Source organism: Propithecus coquereli, unplaced genomic scaffold (genome assembly GCF_000956105.1).
Source record: "Propithecus coquereli isolate 6110/MARCELLA unplaced genomic scaffold, Pcoq_1.0 Scaffold39, whole genome shotgun sequence".
Classification (NCBI taxonomy): Eukaryota; Metazoa; Chordata; class Mammalia; order Primates; family Indriidae; genus Propithecus; species Propithecus coquereli.
Window position 1 is genome coordinate 6830461 of NW_012149618.1, and position 19032 is coordinate 6849492.

A 19032-nucleotide genomic window follows, 5' to 3' on the forward strand; every position below is an offset into this window, starting at 1 on the left:
TGTGGGCCAACTCTGGCCTACTGCCTGTTTTTGTAAATAAAGTTTTATTGGAACACAGCACACTCATTCATTCGTGTATTGCCTGTGGCACTTTGTGCTACAATGACAGAGTGGAGATGCTGCAATGGAGACTATCTGGCCCTTGAAATCTTAAGTGCTCCTAGGAAAAGTTTGCTGACCTTTTACCCAGGACCTCTCAAAAACTTGCAGTTGATAGAAAGATATTTTTTAGCATGCTCAAGAAGACTTCTGGCTTTGCACATTAGCCCACAACGGGGCTGGAAAAGATAAAATGGGGAAAAGAAAATTTCTTTAAGGAACAGGTGCAGATGAAAGCCTAATCCCAAGAGAGAAATTTAGGCAAACGAAGGGGAAATATCGGCATTAACATCAATATGACGCCTATTTTCTTCACTGGGTATCTATGCACAAAAGTAAGGAGCTTAATGCACCTACATACAATTCAAGTTGGTCATTTGTCAGTGGTCAGCCACTGATCACCTGTAGCCTGATACTAGCAGCAAAGCTCCTGATATTAGCCATACGCCGTCTGTACTCACCTGGAAGAGCTGGACATTGGTCGGAGGGTCTTTCTGAAAGAGTAAAGTGGCACTGACGAAGGTGGGGTCCAGCAGACCACACATCTGTGGAGGCAAGATAATAACAGAGGTGACTAGAACTATATTTTGATCATTGTTCTCTTCCTTGGTTGTCCCCAAGTGATAAAAGTGACAACCTATCTCTTCGTTCCTCATTTTATAGCCCTTTAAGTACTGGCTAGATCTCTCAACATCCAAACATGGGCTCTGAGGGCTCACTGTTTAGTAACAGCCTCAGCTTCATGGCCAGCCACCCTGCACCAGCAGACCGAATGGTTTCTGCTTTCTCCAACGCACCACACTCTCTCCTTCCTTCCTGCATGGATGCACACTGCCCTCTGTGTCGGAGATACACTTCTCCCTGGCCTTCCTGGCAGTCTCCCTTACCCTCTGCAATTCCATGGGGAGTATTTAGTGATATGGAACGTGTTCACACTACAGTCTCAATGAAAGCAAGGGGAATGTAGAACTCTCTATGCAGCGTGCCCCCAAATCTGTTTAGAAAATGATATCTCCAGACAGGAAGATGATAGATATATTGATAGGAGGGTGGAAGGACATATAGAAACAGAAAGAAAGAAAGATGGGGCAGACAAACAGTGCGACAGACAAATGGACAGATAAATGTAGGTGAAAGATCAGACGAATTAACCAAAATATTAGCAGTGATGTTCTCTGGAATCTGAGAGTAAGAGCAATTTTAGGTTTTCTTTATACAACCCTGTATTTTTTTAGTTTTTCACAATAAGTCCTTATTACTTTTATAATTAGGGGAAAATGTATTATTAATGTTTTTAAAAGAGGGATTTCGCTCTGCCGTCCCCAAATCTGTGAAGCTTTCTCTCCTCTGTCCCCCTGCACACTCCATCTCCGCAGCCGTCTCACCAGGACGCCTTCAGTGACCACAGTCCCCCACGCTAGGCTGCCCCCAGTGCCAGGTGCAACCTGGCGCTTTCAAGCAAGAGATCAATGCGTGCTGGTGAACAAATCGCAGCCTCTCCTGAGCGCACGTCCTGCGCGGGCCACCGCGCCCTGGCTGTTGCAGCCCCCGCTGACATTCCCAGTCCACCCTACCTTCTCGTCACACTCTACATTCCCTTTCTAACCCACAAAACCACAGTCGTATCAACTCTACTGCCAGGATCGTCTGGTTTGCTGCCCCTTTTGCAGATTTCACAGCTGAAACAGAGAATTGTGACTATTCAAGTTCTCACGGTGAAGTAGTGACATCCCCGCATCCCTGACACCCAGCCCAGCGCTCTGCCTCTCAGCCGCCTGGTCGCTCCCATCTCCGCAGCTCCTGGACTGTGTCCCTGGTCTCTGCTCTTCTGCCCTCAGATGTCCAGAGGAGAGGAGCAAGTTTACCACCCAGACCAGATTCTCACGTCCCCCAAAAAATGCTGCAGAGAACCTGTGCCTTGCCAGGCCCCGCACTCACGTTGTCTGGGTTCTCTTTGCCCAGCTTCTGAAGAACTGTCAGGTAGAACTTGAAGAAGAAGCTGAGGGTGAGGGTGCGCCGGAACTCCACCATGCCGCCGGGGGCGTCGGGGGGCAGCAGCAGCTCCTCCGCCAGGCCTGCGCACACGTCCTGCAGCAGCTCCTCCTTCCAGAGCCTGTGGAGAGCAGAGCGCGGGCGCTCCCACCCAGCCCTCCACGTGCCTCCGTGCGGAGCCGGGTGCCCAGAGCCTCGGAGTGCTACAGAGCTCGGGTTGAACTTTGGCTCGGATACTTGGAGGACTTTAGGCAAGTTACTTAACCTCCTTGAGCCTCAGTTTCCTTATCTTTAAAGTTAGATACGCTAAAAAAGACCATAAAAATATAAACATGCTACTATGACTATGACTATGAATAGTTAAGTCTATTGAGTCCTTACAATGTGCTGGTCAATATCCTACATGCTTTATATGAGTCGTCACTTTTAATTTAAATCAAAAAGTGTAGCAGGGAAAATTCTTATACCCATTTACCAATGAGAAAACTGAGGCACGAGGACAGTCACTTGACTTATGTCACCAATTTGGTAAATGTCAGAGGCAGAAACTGGAACAAGGATCCAAATTCCAAGCTGAGCTTTGTTGATCTTATATGGTTATTTTAAGGATATATAGGATTATGCCAGTGAAGTGCCTGCTACAATTGCTGTTATATAATAGCCGTAGTAATACTAATAATATTAGTAGTAGCAGTAGTAGTAATAGCACCAGCAGTAGCAGCAATAGTAGTATTTAATATTAGCAGTAGTACCAGCACCAGCATCAATGCTACTAGTAATAATGCTCGCAGTGGCGGCAGCAGTAATAGTAATGGTAACGGTAACAGTAACAATATGAATAGTAGTAGTAGAAGTAGTAATAGTAGTACAAGAAAAAGCAGTATTAATGGTAGCAACAGCACCACTGATACTACTAGCAGTAGTAGAAGTAGTAGTAGCAGCAGCAATATTACTACTAGTGTAATAGCAGCAGCAATAGTAGTAATAGTAATGGTAACAGCCTCAAAGTCAAAAAGTAGCAGTCATAGCAATAGCAGCAACAGCAATAAATACTAGTAGTAGCAGTAACAGCAGCAGCAGTACTAGTAACAATGGTAATAGTGATAGTAGTAATTGCAGTGGCAATAGCAGTAGCAACAGTAATGCTATTAGTAAAATACTGATATTAATAGTAACAACAGTAATAGTAGCAGCAGTAATAATAGCATAAGCAGCAGAGAGGTAGCAGCAGTAGTAGCAATAGTAATAGTAATAACAGCAGTAATACTAATCATGGTCATGATAGTCAGAAAAGCAGCAGTGATTGTAGCAGTAGTGATAGTACTAGTAACAGTAGTAATAGTAATAGCAGTAATGAGTAGCAGTGGTAATTGTAGTAGTAGAAGAGTAGTAGAAACAGCTGCAATAGTAGCAATAGGAATATTAGTTGTAGCTGTAGCAACAGTAGCAATGGTATTAATAATAGCAGTAGTAGCAATGATAGTATTACAGCAGTGGCAATACTACTAGAAGTAATGCTAGTAGTAGCACAATAGCGATAGTAGTAACAGTGGTTATAGTACTAGTAGAAGCAAGAGCAGCAGTAGAAGCAATAGTAATAGTAGTAGTTGCAGCAAGAGTAACACCACCAGTAGTCACAGTAGCAGCAGCCGCAATAACACAGCATCGGCAACAGCAGCAGCAGCTTCCTTTTGCTGTTAGCCCTTACTTGGACAGCTGCTTCTGGGTGGTCTTGAGCGCCGAGATGGTTCTGTTGGCCATTCCGCCATAGCAAAGAGCCAGCTCCTTCACCTCTGTGGTTCCTGGCTTGAATAAAACTCTCATGCCGCTGGTCACCTTGGCAATGTCATCTTCTCTCCGGGAGGCCTGCTTGAATGCTGAGAAAAACTCACCCTAAAAAAACCCAGAAACGTGCCTGTTTTCCACCTTGTTTTGCAAGGACTGCAAATGGCAAACCTGAAACACGGGGCCACGAGGTGAGGTGGGGTGACAACACCATCGCAAATCAGTGGGGGAGTTGGCCCAGGAGTCAAAGACAAGCATAACTGACAGCACATTTTTAGAAGGTCCAGAGAACATTCCCAGGAGCTGAAAAAGTGTCAGGATTTCTCCTCATTAGTCAGGAAAGCTGAGGGTGAGGGACAAAGTATAACTGGTGGTCTCCACCAAACGAGCAGCGGGGCAGGAGGAAGGGGCCTTCACCTTCCTCACCTGGAGCCCAGTATCAGCTCCCACCAGCTTCTCTGGGGGCTGTGCTGAGCCCCCTGTTGGCCTGCCGGCCTGTCTAGCAGAGACAGTGAGCTGCCAAGGGCTGTTTGGAAACACCTTCAGCTGTGGCCTCCACAGGTGCTCTCTAACTCCTCCCTCCCACCAGTCTACTGGCTACATTCAGAAATCTTGTTTCCTGAAAGAAAGTCACACTATGAAACAATTGCTGCCTTTGAGATTTACGCATACTTTACCCCCTGAGTCTGAGCCAGGATCTGTCTTTGGGGACAGAAGGAGTATGTGAGTTACTTCCCAGGTAAGAGCCATGTAATTTCAAGCCCTTTCCAAGTCAGGTTCCTCTTGAGGTTTGAACTCATCCTGGCATGGCAAATTCTGAGTAACACCCACAGCAGATCTACTGGAAAGCAAAACGAGGCCCACTGCTGAGGCCCCCAAATGGCCTCAGGATTTTCTTCGAAGAAGCCATGGAGAGCCCCTCCTGAAGATAAAGCTAGCTCAGAGTCCTGGTGTCAAACATGACCCTGGGACACGAAGTCCAGAGTTCGAACTTCATTCTGGAACAGAGGTTCCAGATGCTCACTCCCAGGCCTGCACCAGTCTGCGGTGATGTTTTCACTAGGATGCCAAGAACAGTCAGCACCAGGTTGACAACATTCTTTCTTAACAAAGCTTCCTAATTCTGGGTATTACAATCTCTTTTCTTTTATGAAATGCTGCTTTTTTGTTAATGACCGTACGTGGCAAAATAAAAGCTAGGTAGTGCTGTGCCTGTTTCCTCCCCCCTCCCCACTAAAAAAAAAAAGATTACTGAACTGTGAAATTCAAAACTCTGGGAATCACTGCTCAAAATGGTCTATAAGGACAAGCTAGAAAATCATTAAGAAACCACCTCAGGGATATAATTGCTCTAATTTAATTAGCATTCTCATTAAGGAGGTCAAAATTAGCAAGGGCAAAACATGCCTAGGAACACTCGCTAAAGCACTAGCTGTGGGGAACACTCACACCCTCCTTGACAGCTGCTCCCCAGGCCTCTCACAGACCGCTTTTCTGAGAGGCCCATCGTGGATTGTGTCTTGAGTTGCCAGCTGCTGAGAGTGGGGAGAGCCACGCCAGGTCAAGACACCGCAGGCCTCAAAGAACAAGAGCAAGGCAGCCAGGGGTGGCCAGACCCACCCCAGCGGGCCAGAAGAGCTACTCATGCAGCAGGAATCTGTTGGCACCGACAGCTCCTCAAACCCAAGGTCAGCACATGTAGATATGACTCAGAGCATCTTCCCTGCTCAGCTCGCAAACCCTGCACTCTTTACCGCAGGAGAAAAAGTCTCCTCTGACGTGGGGCAGGAATACTTGACAGCCGGATGTGTTCTTGCAATTGTGGCATCTTCACTGGCTCTCAGACAGCTGCCAGGAATCTTATGAGTGATTTATTTTTAGTCCTCACAATAACCAGCACAGTAGGTGACAGGGTGCCCATTTTACAGATGAAGAAGTTGGGGCCCAGAAAGGTGAAATGACTCATTCAGGACCATACCTCCAGCTGTCTGGTTTCACAGTCCGTGTCCTACACACTCCTACCCTGCAACTCGCATCCTCCAGAGAGGAAGATGATCGGTTCATTAAAGGCGAAGTTCAGAGAGAAAAACGTCAATGCTAAAGTTGAGGGATGCTCAAGTTGGTCCTGAGGCAGACCCTGGTCTTCGTTCTGGAGCCTGGCATTGGGACTTATTCGGGCAGACACTGGACCACTCCCAACACTCACCTCCCTGCTATAGGGGATCTCTATGGAGAGAAGTATCTCCTCTGGACTCAGCAGGGTCTTCCTGTAGCCAGGGAAGAAGGTGTGATCCATCCGAACAGTTCTCCTGGTGCCTGTACAGAGGCAAGATGAAGAGGGACCGATGTGAGGGAGAGGTGGGGACCATATCGGGAGGAGAGGACAACCCACCAGTGGGACTCTTCCCCCTGGTGTCTCATGCCCATAGTCAGAGGGAACGACTGGCACAATTGGGGCCAGGTCCCCCATCTGAAATCCTTAAGCAATGGTGTGCTGGTGAATATTTAACAACCTGCTCTTTGGGGCCGTGGGGGAGCCTGTTCTGTAGCATCCTGCAGTTTCTATAGTATAAAGCTCCCACCAGAGCCAATTGCAAGCTGCCAAAATGGCGTCACTGACTGTGAAGCTGGGAAGAGGGCAGGAAAAAGGTTAGCACAGCAGCCCTGACCACGGTCCTCTGTGAGGCCTCCTCACAAGGTTGGCCCTCGGAATTTGTGTTTCGGAAGGGTTCCCACCGTTCCATGACATGAGCGGCTCACTGTGCCCAAACTAAACCATATGGTTTATGATGAATGCCTGCTTTCCTCTGGGAGTCTGGACTTTTGGTACATGCCAGTCAGAGGCCGCCTTTGTGACCAGCCCCCCAGAAAATCCTGGGTGCTGAGTCTCTCACAAGCTTCCTAGGTAGACAAGACTTCACGTGTGTTGTCACAACTCACGACTGGAGGAACTAACCACGTCCTCTGTGACTCCACTGGGAGAAGTGTCTGGAAGTTTGTGCCTGGTTTCCCCCAGACTTTGCCCCAAACACCTTTTCCCTTTGCTGATTTTGTTTTGTATCCTGCTGTAATGAATCACAGCCATGAGTAGGACTATGTGCTGAATCCTCCTAACGAATGTCAGATCTAGGGTGGTCTCTGAGGGAGCTCACAGTGGTGTAGCGTTTCCACTGTACGGCACGTATAAACAAGCTCGAGTACACATAATAGAAAAATGAAGTAAAATAATTAGGAAGTGACGAATTTTGAGTATTTGTTACCTTTGTTTTGATTATAACTTATTTCATTGTGAATTTATATAATTCAGTTTTTAATAATGCCCATGTTTAACAAATGGCTCATAGAATTCCTGCAAATCCAACAGTCGGCTACGGTAAGCCAGCACATTCCAGCCCCCACACAATGCCATGTAAGGCAGACACCCGGACGGCAGTTCCTGTTGTGAATTCTTTGTAAAGAAAAGGACCAGCTCTCCTGGCCCCTAACTGGGATGCATTCCCCTTGCAGCTTCCCTGGATTCAAACTTTAGGACAGATGGGTCACTGAACTTTGGGTTCTGTTTCTCCAGAAGATGACTTATCTAGGGAGAGTTTTCTCGCCCAAGTCCTTCTTTCTGGAATTCTGCTTCAGGCAGCTCACCTCTGGACACGAGAGTCAGCTTAGCCCTGCTGGCCATGAACACGGGGTTGAGGTCGGAGATGGGGCTGGCGGTGATGATGTTCCCTCCAATGGACTAGGACAAGCAGAGAGCGTGCAGTGAGAGCCCACCCCAGGAAGCCCTTGCTCATGCAGCTGGCTCCTGCACACAGGGCAGGTGGTGACACCCACTGCAAGGGGAGCCCAAGGACCTGCGCTCCCTCTAGACACAAGATATGCACAGTCAGAACTTGTACATTTGGGAAAATGTGCAAAACTTAAAATCAGTTTTCAATCCCAAGTTTTGGGATTGAAGTCTCAGCTCTGAAACTTACCAGGTAAGCCCCTTTAAATTTGTTTGTTTGTTTGATTTCAGCAAACCCTTTCCTGAAAGGATTGAAGTGATTCATCACAAAGGCCATAGAGAGTTGGTAAAATAGAAATAGAAGATAAAGATCAAAGATCAAGGATCAAGGAAAAAGAGGAGGAAGTTAAGGTTGAACAATTTGTTCTATTTGGACCTCAACTTCCCAGGAATTTGGCACAAAATGTAAGAAGAATCAGATACAAGGTTCTCATTGTTAGAAAACAGAAAGAGAATCAGTTGCACAATGAAAACAAAGTTCTTCCTGGAACTTCCTGGAACTTCCTAGGTTCTAGCAGAACTAAGGAAGTCAGTAGAGCTTTTATGTCTTCTCATCTACAATCAGACGTGGCAGATACTTGGGGTGGGGGTAGGGGAATAGGAGTAGGCTATTTCATTTTCAATTTTTAAAAAATTAAAAATAGAAGGAAGAACTTTCTTCCCAACGGTGTAAATTGCTGTGAACCTCAAATGGCACAGGGTGTGTGAACGTCACCATTTGCAAACTGGGAATTTCAGGGCTAGTCTGAAAGCTGGTTGTGAATAGTCAACAGGTGAATCCCTCCCTCCTCTTACGGGGGCTCTGCCTCTGGTTCTCCCTAATTCTGAAAGGGAGAATCCCTCGGAATTTTGCCTTCTTCCTAACACCTCTCTTATTCATCTACTGAGAGACACAGCCAAGCTCAGAAGAGGGGGGCAGAAAGCTGTATCTCTGCAACCTCAGGGGTGAAGACTGAGTCACAGAGTAAGAGTTTTCCAGAGGGGCCCACAGACCACTTTCATCAGAAGCACCGATCCCTGGGCTGCACCCTACACCCAAGCTCGGGGTCTCTGAGGGTGGGGCCCAGGAATCTGCATTGTTAACAGGCACCACCCCACCTGCCCCGGGCAATTCTAAGCACTAAAGTTTGAGGCCCACTGGGCTGAAGCAAGCAAAGAGTCTGCAGCAGCGGCCAGACAAGCCACCCTGCTTTCTGTGACAGGCCCCGTCTCCCGGGCTTTGCTTGCCTCCGAGACTCACCGCCACAGACTTGACCTGCTTCCCAGCAAACCAGCGCAGCTGCTCCAAGACTCCTCTGAACACCTCTGTTTTCTGAGCAGGAAGCTTAGCAACTGCATCAACCAGGGTCTTTTCCACAAAGCTCAGGGGGCAAGAAGCTCCAAAGGAAATACCTGGGAACACATACTCAGAATAACATGAATCCCTCTACAACTCAGAAAACGGTTTCAATATACAGCTCCTATGAAGCTTTAGAGCAACCCGAGCACGGCTGCATCAAGTCTCATATATTTATATGGATGAGGAAATTAGGGCCCAGAGAGGTTAAGTGACTTAACCAATGTCACACAGCTAATAAAAGAGCCAGTACGCAAGCCCAGGCCTCTTGATCCTACAACCTATGCTTTTTCCTCTAAACCAGTGATTCTCAACTCAATAAAATCAGAATTTCTAGGGATGAAGTCCTGGCATTTTTTAAAAAAGCACCTGGGCACAACCCCTCACCTCTCCCACCCCACCCGCCACGGGAGATTCTATTGTGTAGCCAGGATTGACAACGACTCTTGAAGACCTCACAGCCTCTTGCCCACTGGCACCCTGCCCTGGATGCTTGGTGGGAGAAAGGCAATGAAAGGGCCCCCTCCCCAGCCTCCCACTTCCCCAGGGCGTGAAGAGGCCCCAGGAGCAGCAGGAGGCAACCAGAGCCAACAGGGAGCCACCCTGGCACCTGCCATCCCCTCTCGTGACCCATCCCCAGCATCTCAGCCTCTCTGTGGGCCTGGGCCAGCCTCCCCTTACCCTCAGGTCCATGCTGCACCGAGTTCAGCTCCGGGATCCAGGCTGGGCAGACGATCAGAGGAAACAGCATGTTCTTAAATTTCATCTCAATGCCTTGAGAGAAACGAGAAGCCCGAAACTATAGGCCCATGGTTGTACCATCAGCGCAGGCCTCAGCAGTACCACACACAGGACATATGACATATTCATACCATATCATGCTCCGTGGGTGTCTTGGGATTAGGAAATGCAGTGGACAACATGTGGGATTAGGAAATGCAGTGGACAACATGTGGGATTAGGAGCAGTCTCTGGACTGTCAGCCCTAAAATTATGTCTTCTCTCCCTCTCAAAAAAAAAAAACAAAAAAAACCCTATCTGAATTCAAATGAAATGAGTTTGAATTCACTCCAATGTATTAATGTGTGTGTGTGTGCATGTGAATGTGTGTGTGATAACATGAGGAAACACAGGAAATCAAGGTATGTCAGGAACTCTTCTAAGCACCTTACCTATTTCAACTCGTTTAAATCTCACAACAACCCTGTGAGGTACTGTGATTTATCGCTGTTTATAGATGAAGAAAGTGAGGCACAGAAAGAGTAAGTTTCTTGCCCAAATCACACAGCTAAGAGTAGGCAAATTTGAGCACTTGAACTATTATTAGTGTTAGAGTGTAATAGTAATAAAAACATGAAAGTCTAACATTAAACCAAAAAAGGAAAATGAGAGAGAAAACTTCAAATCTGTCCTCCAGTCCCTAGTAGCTGTCTGAGTTCTCCAAGATGCATGACTTTGCAGGGCCACACATGTGTCTGGTTTATGTTTTCCCCAACGAATCAAGTTAGGAACCTCTGTTATACAGATGCTCCCCTGTTCCTTAGACCCAGCGGGCTCAGCCCCTCTCCCAGCCCTGCCAACAGGGCTATACGTGGGAAAGGTTACCCCTTCCCCCGCCCCCAGTGCTGCTTAGGATTTCTGAAGGGGGTCCCAGGCTTCGAGGAGTCTGGCTTGTTTGAATATCAGCTCTAAGGATGAAGAACACAGATTGAAACAGAAAGCCCCGCCTTGATTAGGTTTTCTCTCTGCCCACCTTCCATGGACACCCTGCGTCGGCCAGAGGTGCTTACGCCCTTGGGGTGTGTGTATAAGGGAGGAGGGAGAGGGGCAGATAGAAGTGGTCCAGAGAGATTATTCCTAATTGTGGGGCTTATACAATCTTTGTAAATTCCTTCCTCTTGGAATCCAGCTGGACCCTGGACATTGTATGACTCATGGCAAGAAACATGTCAAGTGTCAAAGGATCTCCTAAGATTCTCCCAGCCACCTTAGATCATGCCACCCCTGGACTACATGGGCCATGAATCCTGTTCGGCCATGGCCACCAGGATCACATCACTTGAGGCATGTCTCAGCCCACCCTGCCATCCCACTGTGTTGCAAAACTGCAACATTTGTGTTCACAAAGGCAAGGACAGCTTTGAGCTCCATCAGCACTGACCCCGCCAGGCCCTCCTCTCTGTGGCTGTGGGTCCAAGCAGAACCCAGGGCTTCAGGGCTCCTTGAGGAACCAGAGCCAGGAGTCTCCTACAAGCTGGACTTGCCTGCTTAAAAGCATGTCATACCCACCCCCACATGCCCCAAACCAGAGGTCCTCTAGGAGAAACCTCAGCTATGCCACTTAGATCCTCACTAGGCTTGGGACCCAGTAAAGAGGAAACAGGCTAAGCCAGGTTGAGAGATGGATTAGGAGAGGCCTGGGCAGCTCTGGGCAGCTCTGCTATCTCTCCCTGTCTCTTGAAGCACTGGGGCTGAGAGCTGCATGTCCTGAGTCCCTCAGCCTGGTCACATGTGGCAGGCCTCACGCCCCAGGTGGTGGCACCAACAGGGCCGGTGGCCACGGTTACAGGCAACACAAACAGTCACACTTGGACATCTCCTTCACCTTATCACCTCACCCCCCAGGAAAGGGGAGGCAAAGGTGTGACACCTGTGGAAGCTCTGGTGTCCGTCAGAGCCTGGCCTGGACACTTTGTTTACTTCCCTCCCTCCTCCCTTAGATTAGGAGAGCCTTGAGGGAAGGAACTGTTTCCAGGTGACCTTTGTATCCCAAGCCCTTCCCAGAGTCCCTGGCTCATAGCTGGCACTCTGTAAATGTTTATGGGGAAAAGTCGACGTGCACATAAGGATCTCATTTAATACCCAAAACAACCATTTGAGGATCTGTTATTGCCCCATACAAGAGAAGGGAAAAGGAGGGAAGGGGAGGACACACAACCAGCAAGGCGCTGAGCCAGATCTGTGCCACTCCAAAGCCAGGGGCCTTTGCAAGAATTCAAGTGTCCAGGGCTCCTCGGGGGCTTCAGGGCAGTCAGTGGGGGAGGAGGGTGGGGCGCAGAGTGGCAGTATTGGGGACAGTGAGGGGGCAGGAAGGACCCAGCAGCACTCCCAGGCCCCAGGCCTTACCAATCTCTGTGTTCCCCACCACCAGCTTGGCGTCAGGGTGCTGAGCTTTGAGGTCCAGCAGCTCCTTCAGGGTGGAGGCCTGGATCCACGTCACACGCTCCCCTTCAAAACGCAGCTGCCTCCGAGGAGTGTCTTTCAGCCTCTGGGAAATGTAGTTTTCTTACTACACTGTCTCCTTCTTCCCACTGCCATTCCCCTGAGAAATTGCTTTAATCTGCAATCAACTCTTCTATTGGCTTGCTTAATACTGAGTTCAGGACGAAGATATATGTTAGGGGAGAAGAAAGGGGAATTAATAGTAAGGCAGGAACTCCTTTGGGGCCATTAAATACACACTTAGTCTTTACAAGACCTCCAATGAAGGAGCCATGTGAGCCTCATTTTTCCAAGTGAAAGAGACACCTGAGGATCAAGGAGGTTATGGGACCCACTGAAAATCGCCTGCCATGAGAGGACCCCAACTGACCGGGCAGACAGCCCAGGTTCCTGCAGTGCCCCACACTGACTCCAGGGGGCGCAGTGGACAAGGCGTGGGAAGAGCTGGGGAGGAAAGGGTGTCAGAAGTGGGTGTGCAAGAGGTCTGGCGCCCGGTGCATGCAGGGTGACGCTGGGCTGCGAAGGAAACCCCAAGACCAAGTTGACGCGTTTTCAAGGTTTCATGGTCCGAGAAAGATATGCGGGGCCCTGCTGCAAAGCCATTTTCTCTGGCCTGTTGAGCCTACAGGGCAGTCTTCATGAGCTCAGCACCCCAAGAAATGTGTACTTGAGAAACTCTGGGAGTGCTTGACTCTTTCCTTGCAATAAATGCTGGAGTGAAGGTGAGAAAGATGGTGTGGAGGGGTGCCTTAAAACAGAGCTGCAAACTGCGGGTCATGTCCTTTGAATATTGCTCTTTTTTGTTTGTTTTTTAAATCAACGGACTGCTTGTAGAGAGAACAGGTTGCTTGTGTGTGTATGGGGGAGGTGGGGGGCTATACATTAGGTATAGCCAGGAGGTCAACAAATAGTTATAGAGCACCTACTACTGCTACATGGTGTGCCCAGAGACACGATCCCCTTCCTCACAGGGCCTGTCATCTAGCGAGGAACACAAAACACCAAATTAGTAACGTTGAGTGTGACACGTGTGAGAAGGGCAGGGGCTTGGGCGTATGTAACAGGGGGACTTGGCCCAGCAGCAGTGTCAGAAAGAGGAAGGGATATGCTGGCTGAAGCCTAAAGCACAAGGAAGGCACAAGGTAGGAATGGAAATACAGCAGGTCTCCAGGGACTTGCGGTACAGCCAGGCTGGACCTCTCCCTGAGGCGTCACCTACCAGCAACTCTGGGGGGAAGATGGGCTCCTGGGTGGGATCCAGGGGCATGAATTCCTCTGGTTTGAACAAAGATGGCGAGAGACTGACCTGTGGGGAAAGAGAACAGGTAAGTGGTATGGTGTCTTCTCCTTCCGAATGCCCCATAGGACTGATGCAGCCCTTTCTCCAAGCGAGCTCAGTCCCGGCCCCCAGCAGGCTGGTGGAGGGGCAGGCAGCTCCCGGGGAGCAGGAACAGGAGGTCTTGCCAGAGAACCCAGGGCTGATATGCACCTTCACACCTCCATAGTCGGCCATCACCGACCCTCACCGTAGTTTCCTCTCTGGCCCCCACTGCTGGGGTGTGGAGAGAGTGCACTGACTCCTCTGAGAGTGGCCCCCCCAGGCTTCCAGGGGGAGAGGTACCCACTTACCACGTGGTCTTTCTTTGAGTTCATGCAGCAGTTTGGATTGTCCCCATCTCCTCTGCAGCATCCACCATCCTAGAGAGACGATGAACATTCACACAAGGATATTTGCAAAGAGTTTTCACAGAAGCTGAGGAACCTACATTATCAATATCTAGCAAACTCCAGCAATGCACAGGAGGAGCAGAGACCCTGCCCCATCCCACCTGCCTTATTGCGTGAGTTGAGGGCTCTGCTACGTTCTCCCTGGCTTGGCTCATGTAGATTAAACAACTCATGGATAAACAAACAGGAGGAACAGGGAAATTGAATTTTGGAAAACATCTCCATTAAAATTAGCTCCTACTTTATCAAAACCTATCCTTATGCCCATTTTCCTTCTTTAGCGCTGCTTCCTTAGGAAGCCCGGATGAGAGAAATTCCCATCGGTTCTCTCAGCATTCAAGAGGCTCTACTTCCAGGTCAGTCAGATTCTGTGGGGCTTGGCTGAGTGTCTCCCAGGCTGCGGGACCCTGCCAAGGATGTCCAAAACCAGCGCTGGGCCCAGCGATGTGTCCAGCCAGCGTGCCCAGTGCCCTCCCTGCTACTTAGTAGGCACTTGTTCCCAGAAAGCTATGCACTCTTCACTCACAGGGGGCCTGCTCCGGGGGAAGGGCACAGGTCAATCACCCATCGGCTCTGAGAAAGGACTTGCTCAAGACCTCTCAGGATACCAAGGGCAGAGCACAAGTAGAGCCCAGAATCGCTGCCTCCCGGAACGAGGCATTGCAGAGCAGGGCAGGGGTGTGTTCACCCAACTGATCTGCTCCAAGCAGTCAGGAGCTGTGGCTCAGGGCTCCAGGAGACACTCCAGAATTGTGGAGTTGTGCTGAGACAAAGTGGGGAAAGCTCATAGGCCCAGCACCAGGCACTTTTCTGGAGTAGCTGATTTCTGAAGGAGCAGGCTGCGAGCAGCCCTCCTGCACATGAGCCACGGGAGACACCCTGCCGTGCCGACATTTCCCAAAGGTGTGTCACAACCCACTGTCTTTCCCAAGAAAACATTCAGAGGGCCATGGAGACCGGAGGTGTGAGAAGTGGTGAGCACAGTCGGCCGATGGCCTAAGGAGAGAAAGACCTCCCTCGCCTCGACCCCCTGCACATCCACGGCTTGGCCACTGGACGCCAGACCTGCTTGGTCCACTCTGGCCCTCCCACTGCCACCTTGCCCTTCCCCTCTGTACTTAGACAGAAAGGGAGGAAGACAGGTTCCCTAGCGCCTCTTCTCACTTTCCTTCTTGGAGAAGGAGCAACACAGGGGAATTCCCGGGCCCCATGTGATGTGAGAGGGACCTGCTTCTTGCAAGGCATCCGCCTCACCCAGCCCTCCTGAGGAGGGACATGTTTCACAGAAGTACATTCCCCGGATGATTAAGGGGCCAGTGCATTACTACTCAGCTCTTTGTTCTTGATAATTCCTTGATGTGTTTATGACATAAATTATTGTGATGTACAATCATGCATCACTGCCCTCAAGGTCTCCCGAGGTTGGATAAGGCTGGATTTTCCCATCCCTGCCCTCCTGAGATTTCTGCTTCATTAAGTAAGTTTCTGGGCTTGTGCTTTTTTCTTTCAAATAAACTTTCTTCTTATTTTTAGAGCAGTTGTAGGTTCACAGCAAAACTGAGTGAGAGGTACAGAGAATGCCCAAATACCCTCTGTCCTCACACACGCACACCCTCCCTCACTGTCGACATCTATCCGCACCGGAGTGGCACGTTTGTTACAATTGGTAACACTGACCTGTCACTGTCCGTGACAGTCCGTAATTTACATTAGGGTTCACTCTTGGTGTTGTACATTCTATGGGTTTTGACAAATGAATGATGACACATATCCACTATTGTAGTATCTTGCAGAATAGTTACACTGCCCTAAAAATCCTCTGTGCTCTGCCTGTTCATCCCCTTTCCCCAATCCCTGGCAACCACTGATCTTATTACTGCCCCCATAGTTTTGTCTTCCCTAGAATGTCATATATTTGGTATCATACAATATGTAGCCTTTTCAGTTTGGCTTCTTTCACTTAGTAATATGCAATTAAGGTTTCTATGTGTCTTTTTGTAGCTTGATACTTTGTTTCTTTTTAGCACTAAATAATGTTCCATTGCCTGGATGTTCCATGGCTTATTTATCTGTTCACCGACTAAAGGACATCTTGAGCTCCCGTTGCTCCACATCCTCACCAGCATTCGGTGGTGTTAGTGTTTTGCATTTGGCTATTCGATAGGTAGGTAGTGATATTTCATTTTTGTTTTAATTCGCAATTCTCTAATGACATATGATGTTGAACTCTTCAGCTGCTTACTGGGCAACCGTATGTATTCTTTGGCAAAGTGGCTGTTCAGGTCTTTTACCCAGTTATTAATGGGGCTGTTCATTTTCTTATTGTTGAGTTTTAAGAGTTCTTTGTATATTTGGATAAGTCTTTTATCAGATGTATCTTTTGCAAATATTTATTCCCAATCTACAGTTTGTCTTCTCACTCTTTTTGCAGAGTGGAAGCTTTTAGTTTCAATAAAGTCTTGCTTATTATTATTTCTTTCATGGATCTTGCCTTTGGTGTTGTATCTAAAAAGTCGTCATACCCAAGGTCATCTAGGTTTTCTCCTATGTTATCTTCTAGGAATTTTATAGTTTTGTGTTTCATGTTTAAGTCTTTGATCCATTTTAAGTTATTTTTTTAGAAGAGTATAAGATCTGTGTCTAGATCCATTTTTTGCATGTGAATGTCCAGTGGTTCCAACACCATTTGTTAAAAAGATTATCTCTGCTCCCTTATATTATCTTTGTCAAAGATAAGCTGACTATATGTACCTAGGTCTATATCTGGGCTTTTTATTCTACTCTATTGATCTATTTATCTATTCTTTTATAAAAACCACACTGTCTTGATAAGTGTAGCTTTATAGTAAATTTTTAAATTGGGCAGTGTCAATCCTCTGACTTCAATATTGAGTTGGCTATTCTGGGTCTTTTCCCTCTCTGTATAAACTTTAGAATCAGTTTGTTGATATCCATAAAATAATTTGCTGGGATTTTGATTGTTATTGCATTGAGTCTATAGTTGGGACAAATTGACATCTTTATAATATTGTGTCTTCCTATCCATGAACAAGAAATATCTCACCATTTATTTAGTTTTTCTTTGATTTCATTCAACAGAGTTCTGTGGCTTTTCTCATATAAATCTTGTACATACTTTTTAGATTTATACCTAAGTATTTCATTTTGGGGGGGGATGCTAATGTAAATGGTAATATGTTTCTAATTTAAAATTCCACTTGTTCATTCCTGGTATATAGTAAAGCAACTGAATTTTATATTCCCTGTGATTATATCTTCTGGAAGAGATTGTAGAAAACTGGCCTAATTTCTTTCTTAAATATTTGGTAGAATTCACCAGTAAATCCATCTGTGCCTGGTGCTTTCTGTGTTGGAAGGTTATTAATTATTGATTCAATTTCTTTAATAGATATAGGCCTATTGACATTGTCTATTTCTTTTGGTGTGAGTTTTAGTAGATTATGTCTTTCAAGGAATTGGTTTATTAATATTTCATCTAGGCTATCAAGTTTGTGGGCATAGAGTTGTTCTTAATATTCATTTATTATCCATTTAATGTCCATGAGATCTGCAGTGATGTCCTCTCTTTCATTTTGATATTAATAATTTGTATCTTCTCTCTTTTGTTCTTAGCTGTCATGATCAGAGACATCAATTTTATTGATTATTTCAAAGAAATAGATTTGATTTTCTCTATTGATTTCCTGTGTTCAGGTTCATTGATTTCTGCTTTAAATTTTGTTTCTTTTCATCTGCTTACTTGGAATTTAATTTGTCCGTTTTTTTCTAGTTTCCTAAGGTGGGATCCTAAATTATTGATTTTATTTCATTTTATTTTAGGCCTGGGATGGGTTGGCTGAATAGATTATTGATTTTAAACATTTCTTCCTTTCTAATATATGCATTCAATACTATAAATTCCCCTCAAGTATTGTTTTCACTGCATCCTACAAATTTTGATAAGTTGTATTTTTAACTTTGTTTAGTTAAAAATATTTTAAAATTTTTTTTGAGATTTATTCTTTGATCCCTGTGTTATTTAGAAATGTGTTGTTTAGTCTCCAAGTATTTGGTGATTTTCCAGCTGTCTTCTTGTTATTAACTTCTAGTTTAATTTAATGTAGTTTGAGAGCAGATATTCCATGATTTTTATTCTTTTAAATTTGTTAAGGTGTGTTTTATAGCCGAGAATGTGGTCCATGTATATAAAAGTTCCACGTTAGCTTGAAAACAGTGCCTTTTCTGCTGTTGACTGAAGTAGTCTATAAATGTCGATTATGTCCAGTTCATTGATGGTACTATTGAGTTCAACTATGGCCTTACTGATTTTTGGCCTGCTGGATCTGTCCATTTCTGATAGAAGGATGTCTCCACCTGTTTATGTCTCCACCTGTAATAGTGGATTCATCTACTTACCCTTGCAATTCTATCAGTTTTTGCCTCACATATTTTGAAGCTCTGTTGTTAGGTGCATATACATCAAGGGTTGTTATGTCTTGTTGGAGTATTGATCCTTTTATCATTTTTAATGCCCTTCTTTTTCCCTGATAACTTTCCTTGGTCTGAAGTCTGCTTTCTCTGAAATTAATGTGGCTGTTCGCACTTTGTTTTAATTAATGTTAGCATGGTACATCTTTTTCCATATATTTACTTTTAATCTATACTTTATTTCTATTTAAAGGGAGTTTCTTGCAGACAGCATATATTAAAATAGTTGGGTCTTGGTTTTTGATCCACTATGACCATATCCGTCTTTTAATTGGTATATTTAGATTATTGACGTTTAAGGTAATCATTGATATAATTGGATTAGTATGTACTATATTTGTTACTATTTTCTATTTGTTGCTCTTTTTCTTCGTTCCTATTTTTGTCTTTCACGTTTTCTGACTTTTGTGGTTTTAATTGAGCATTGATATGCTTACATTTCCTCTCCTTTCTTATACTTCTCCTTTCTATTGTACTCCTTTTTTTAACCTTTTTTAGTAGTTGCCCTTGAGTTTGCAATATACATTTACAATTAATCCAAGTCCACTTTCAAATAACACTATACCACATCACAGTAGTACACATTCCTTATAATAACAAA

General features: G+C 46.2%; 1 protein-coding gene across 1 annotated transcript in view; it reads right to left on the reverse strand.

The window, feature by feature from the left end:
- Window positions 1-19032, reverse strand: part of XDH (xanthine dehydrogenase) — a 78687-nt gene that overhangs the window by 28546 nt on the left and 31109 nt on the right. The window contains 10 exon segments of the mRNA XM_012652529.1: window positions 561-644; window positions 2038-2212; window positions 3800-3984; window positions 6083-6192; window positions 7516-7609; window positions 8898-9049; window positions 9675-9767; window positions 12120-12261; window positions 13435-13521; window positions 13845-13913. Coding sequence (XP_012507983.1) covers window positions 561-644; window positions 2038-2212; window positions 3800-3984; window positions 6083-6192; window positions 7516-7609; window positions 8898-9049; window positions 9675-9767; window positions 12120-12261; window positions 13435-13521; window positions 13845-13913 — 1191 coding nt within the window.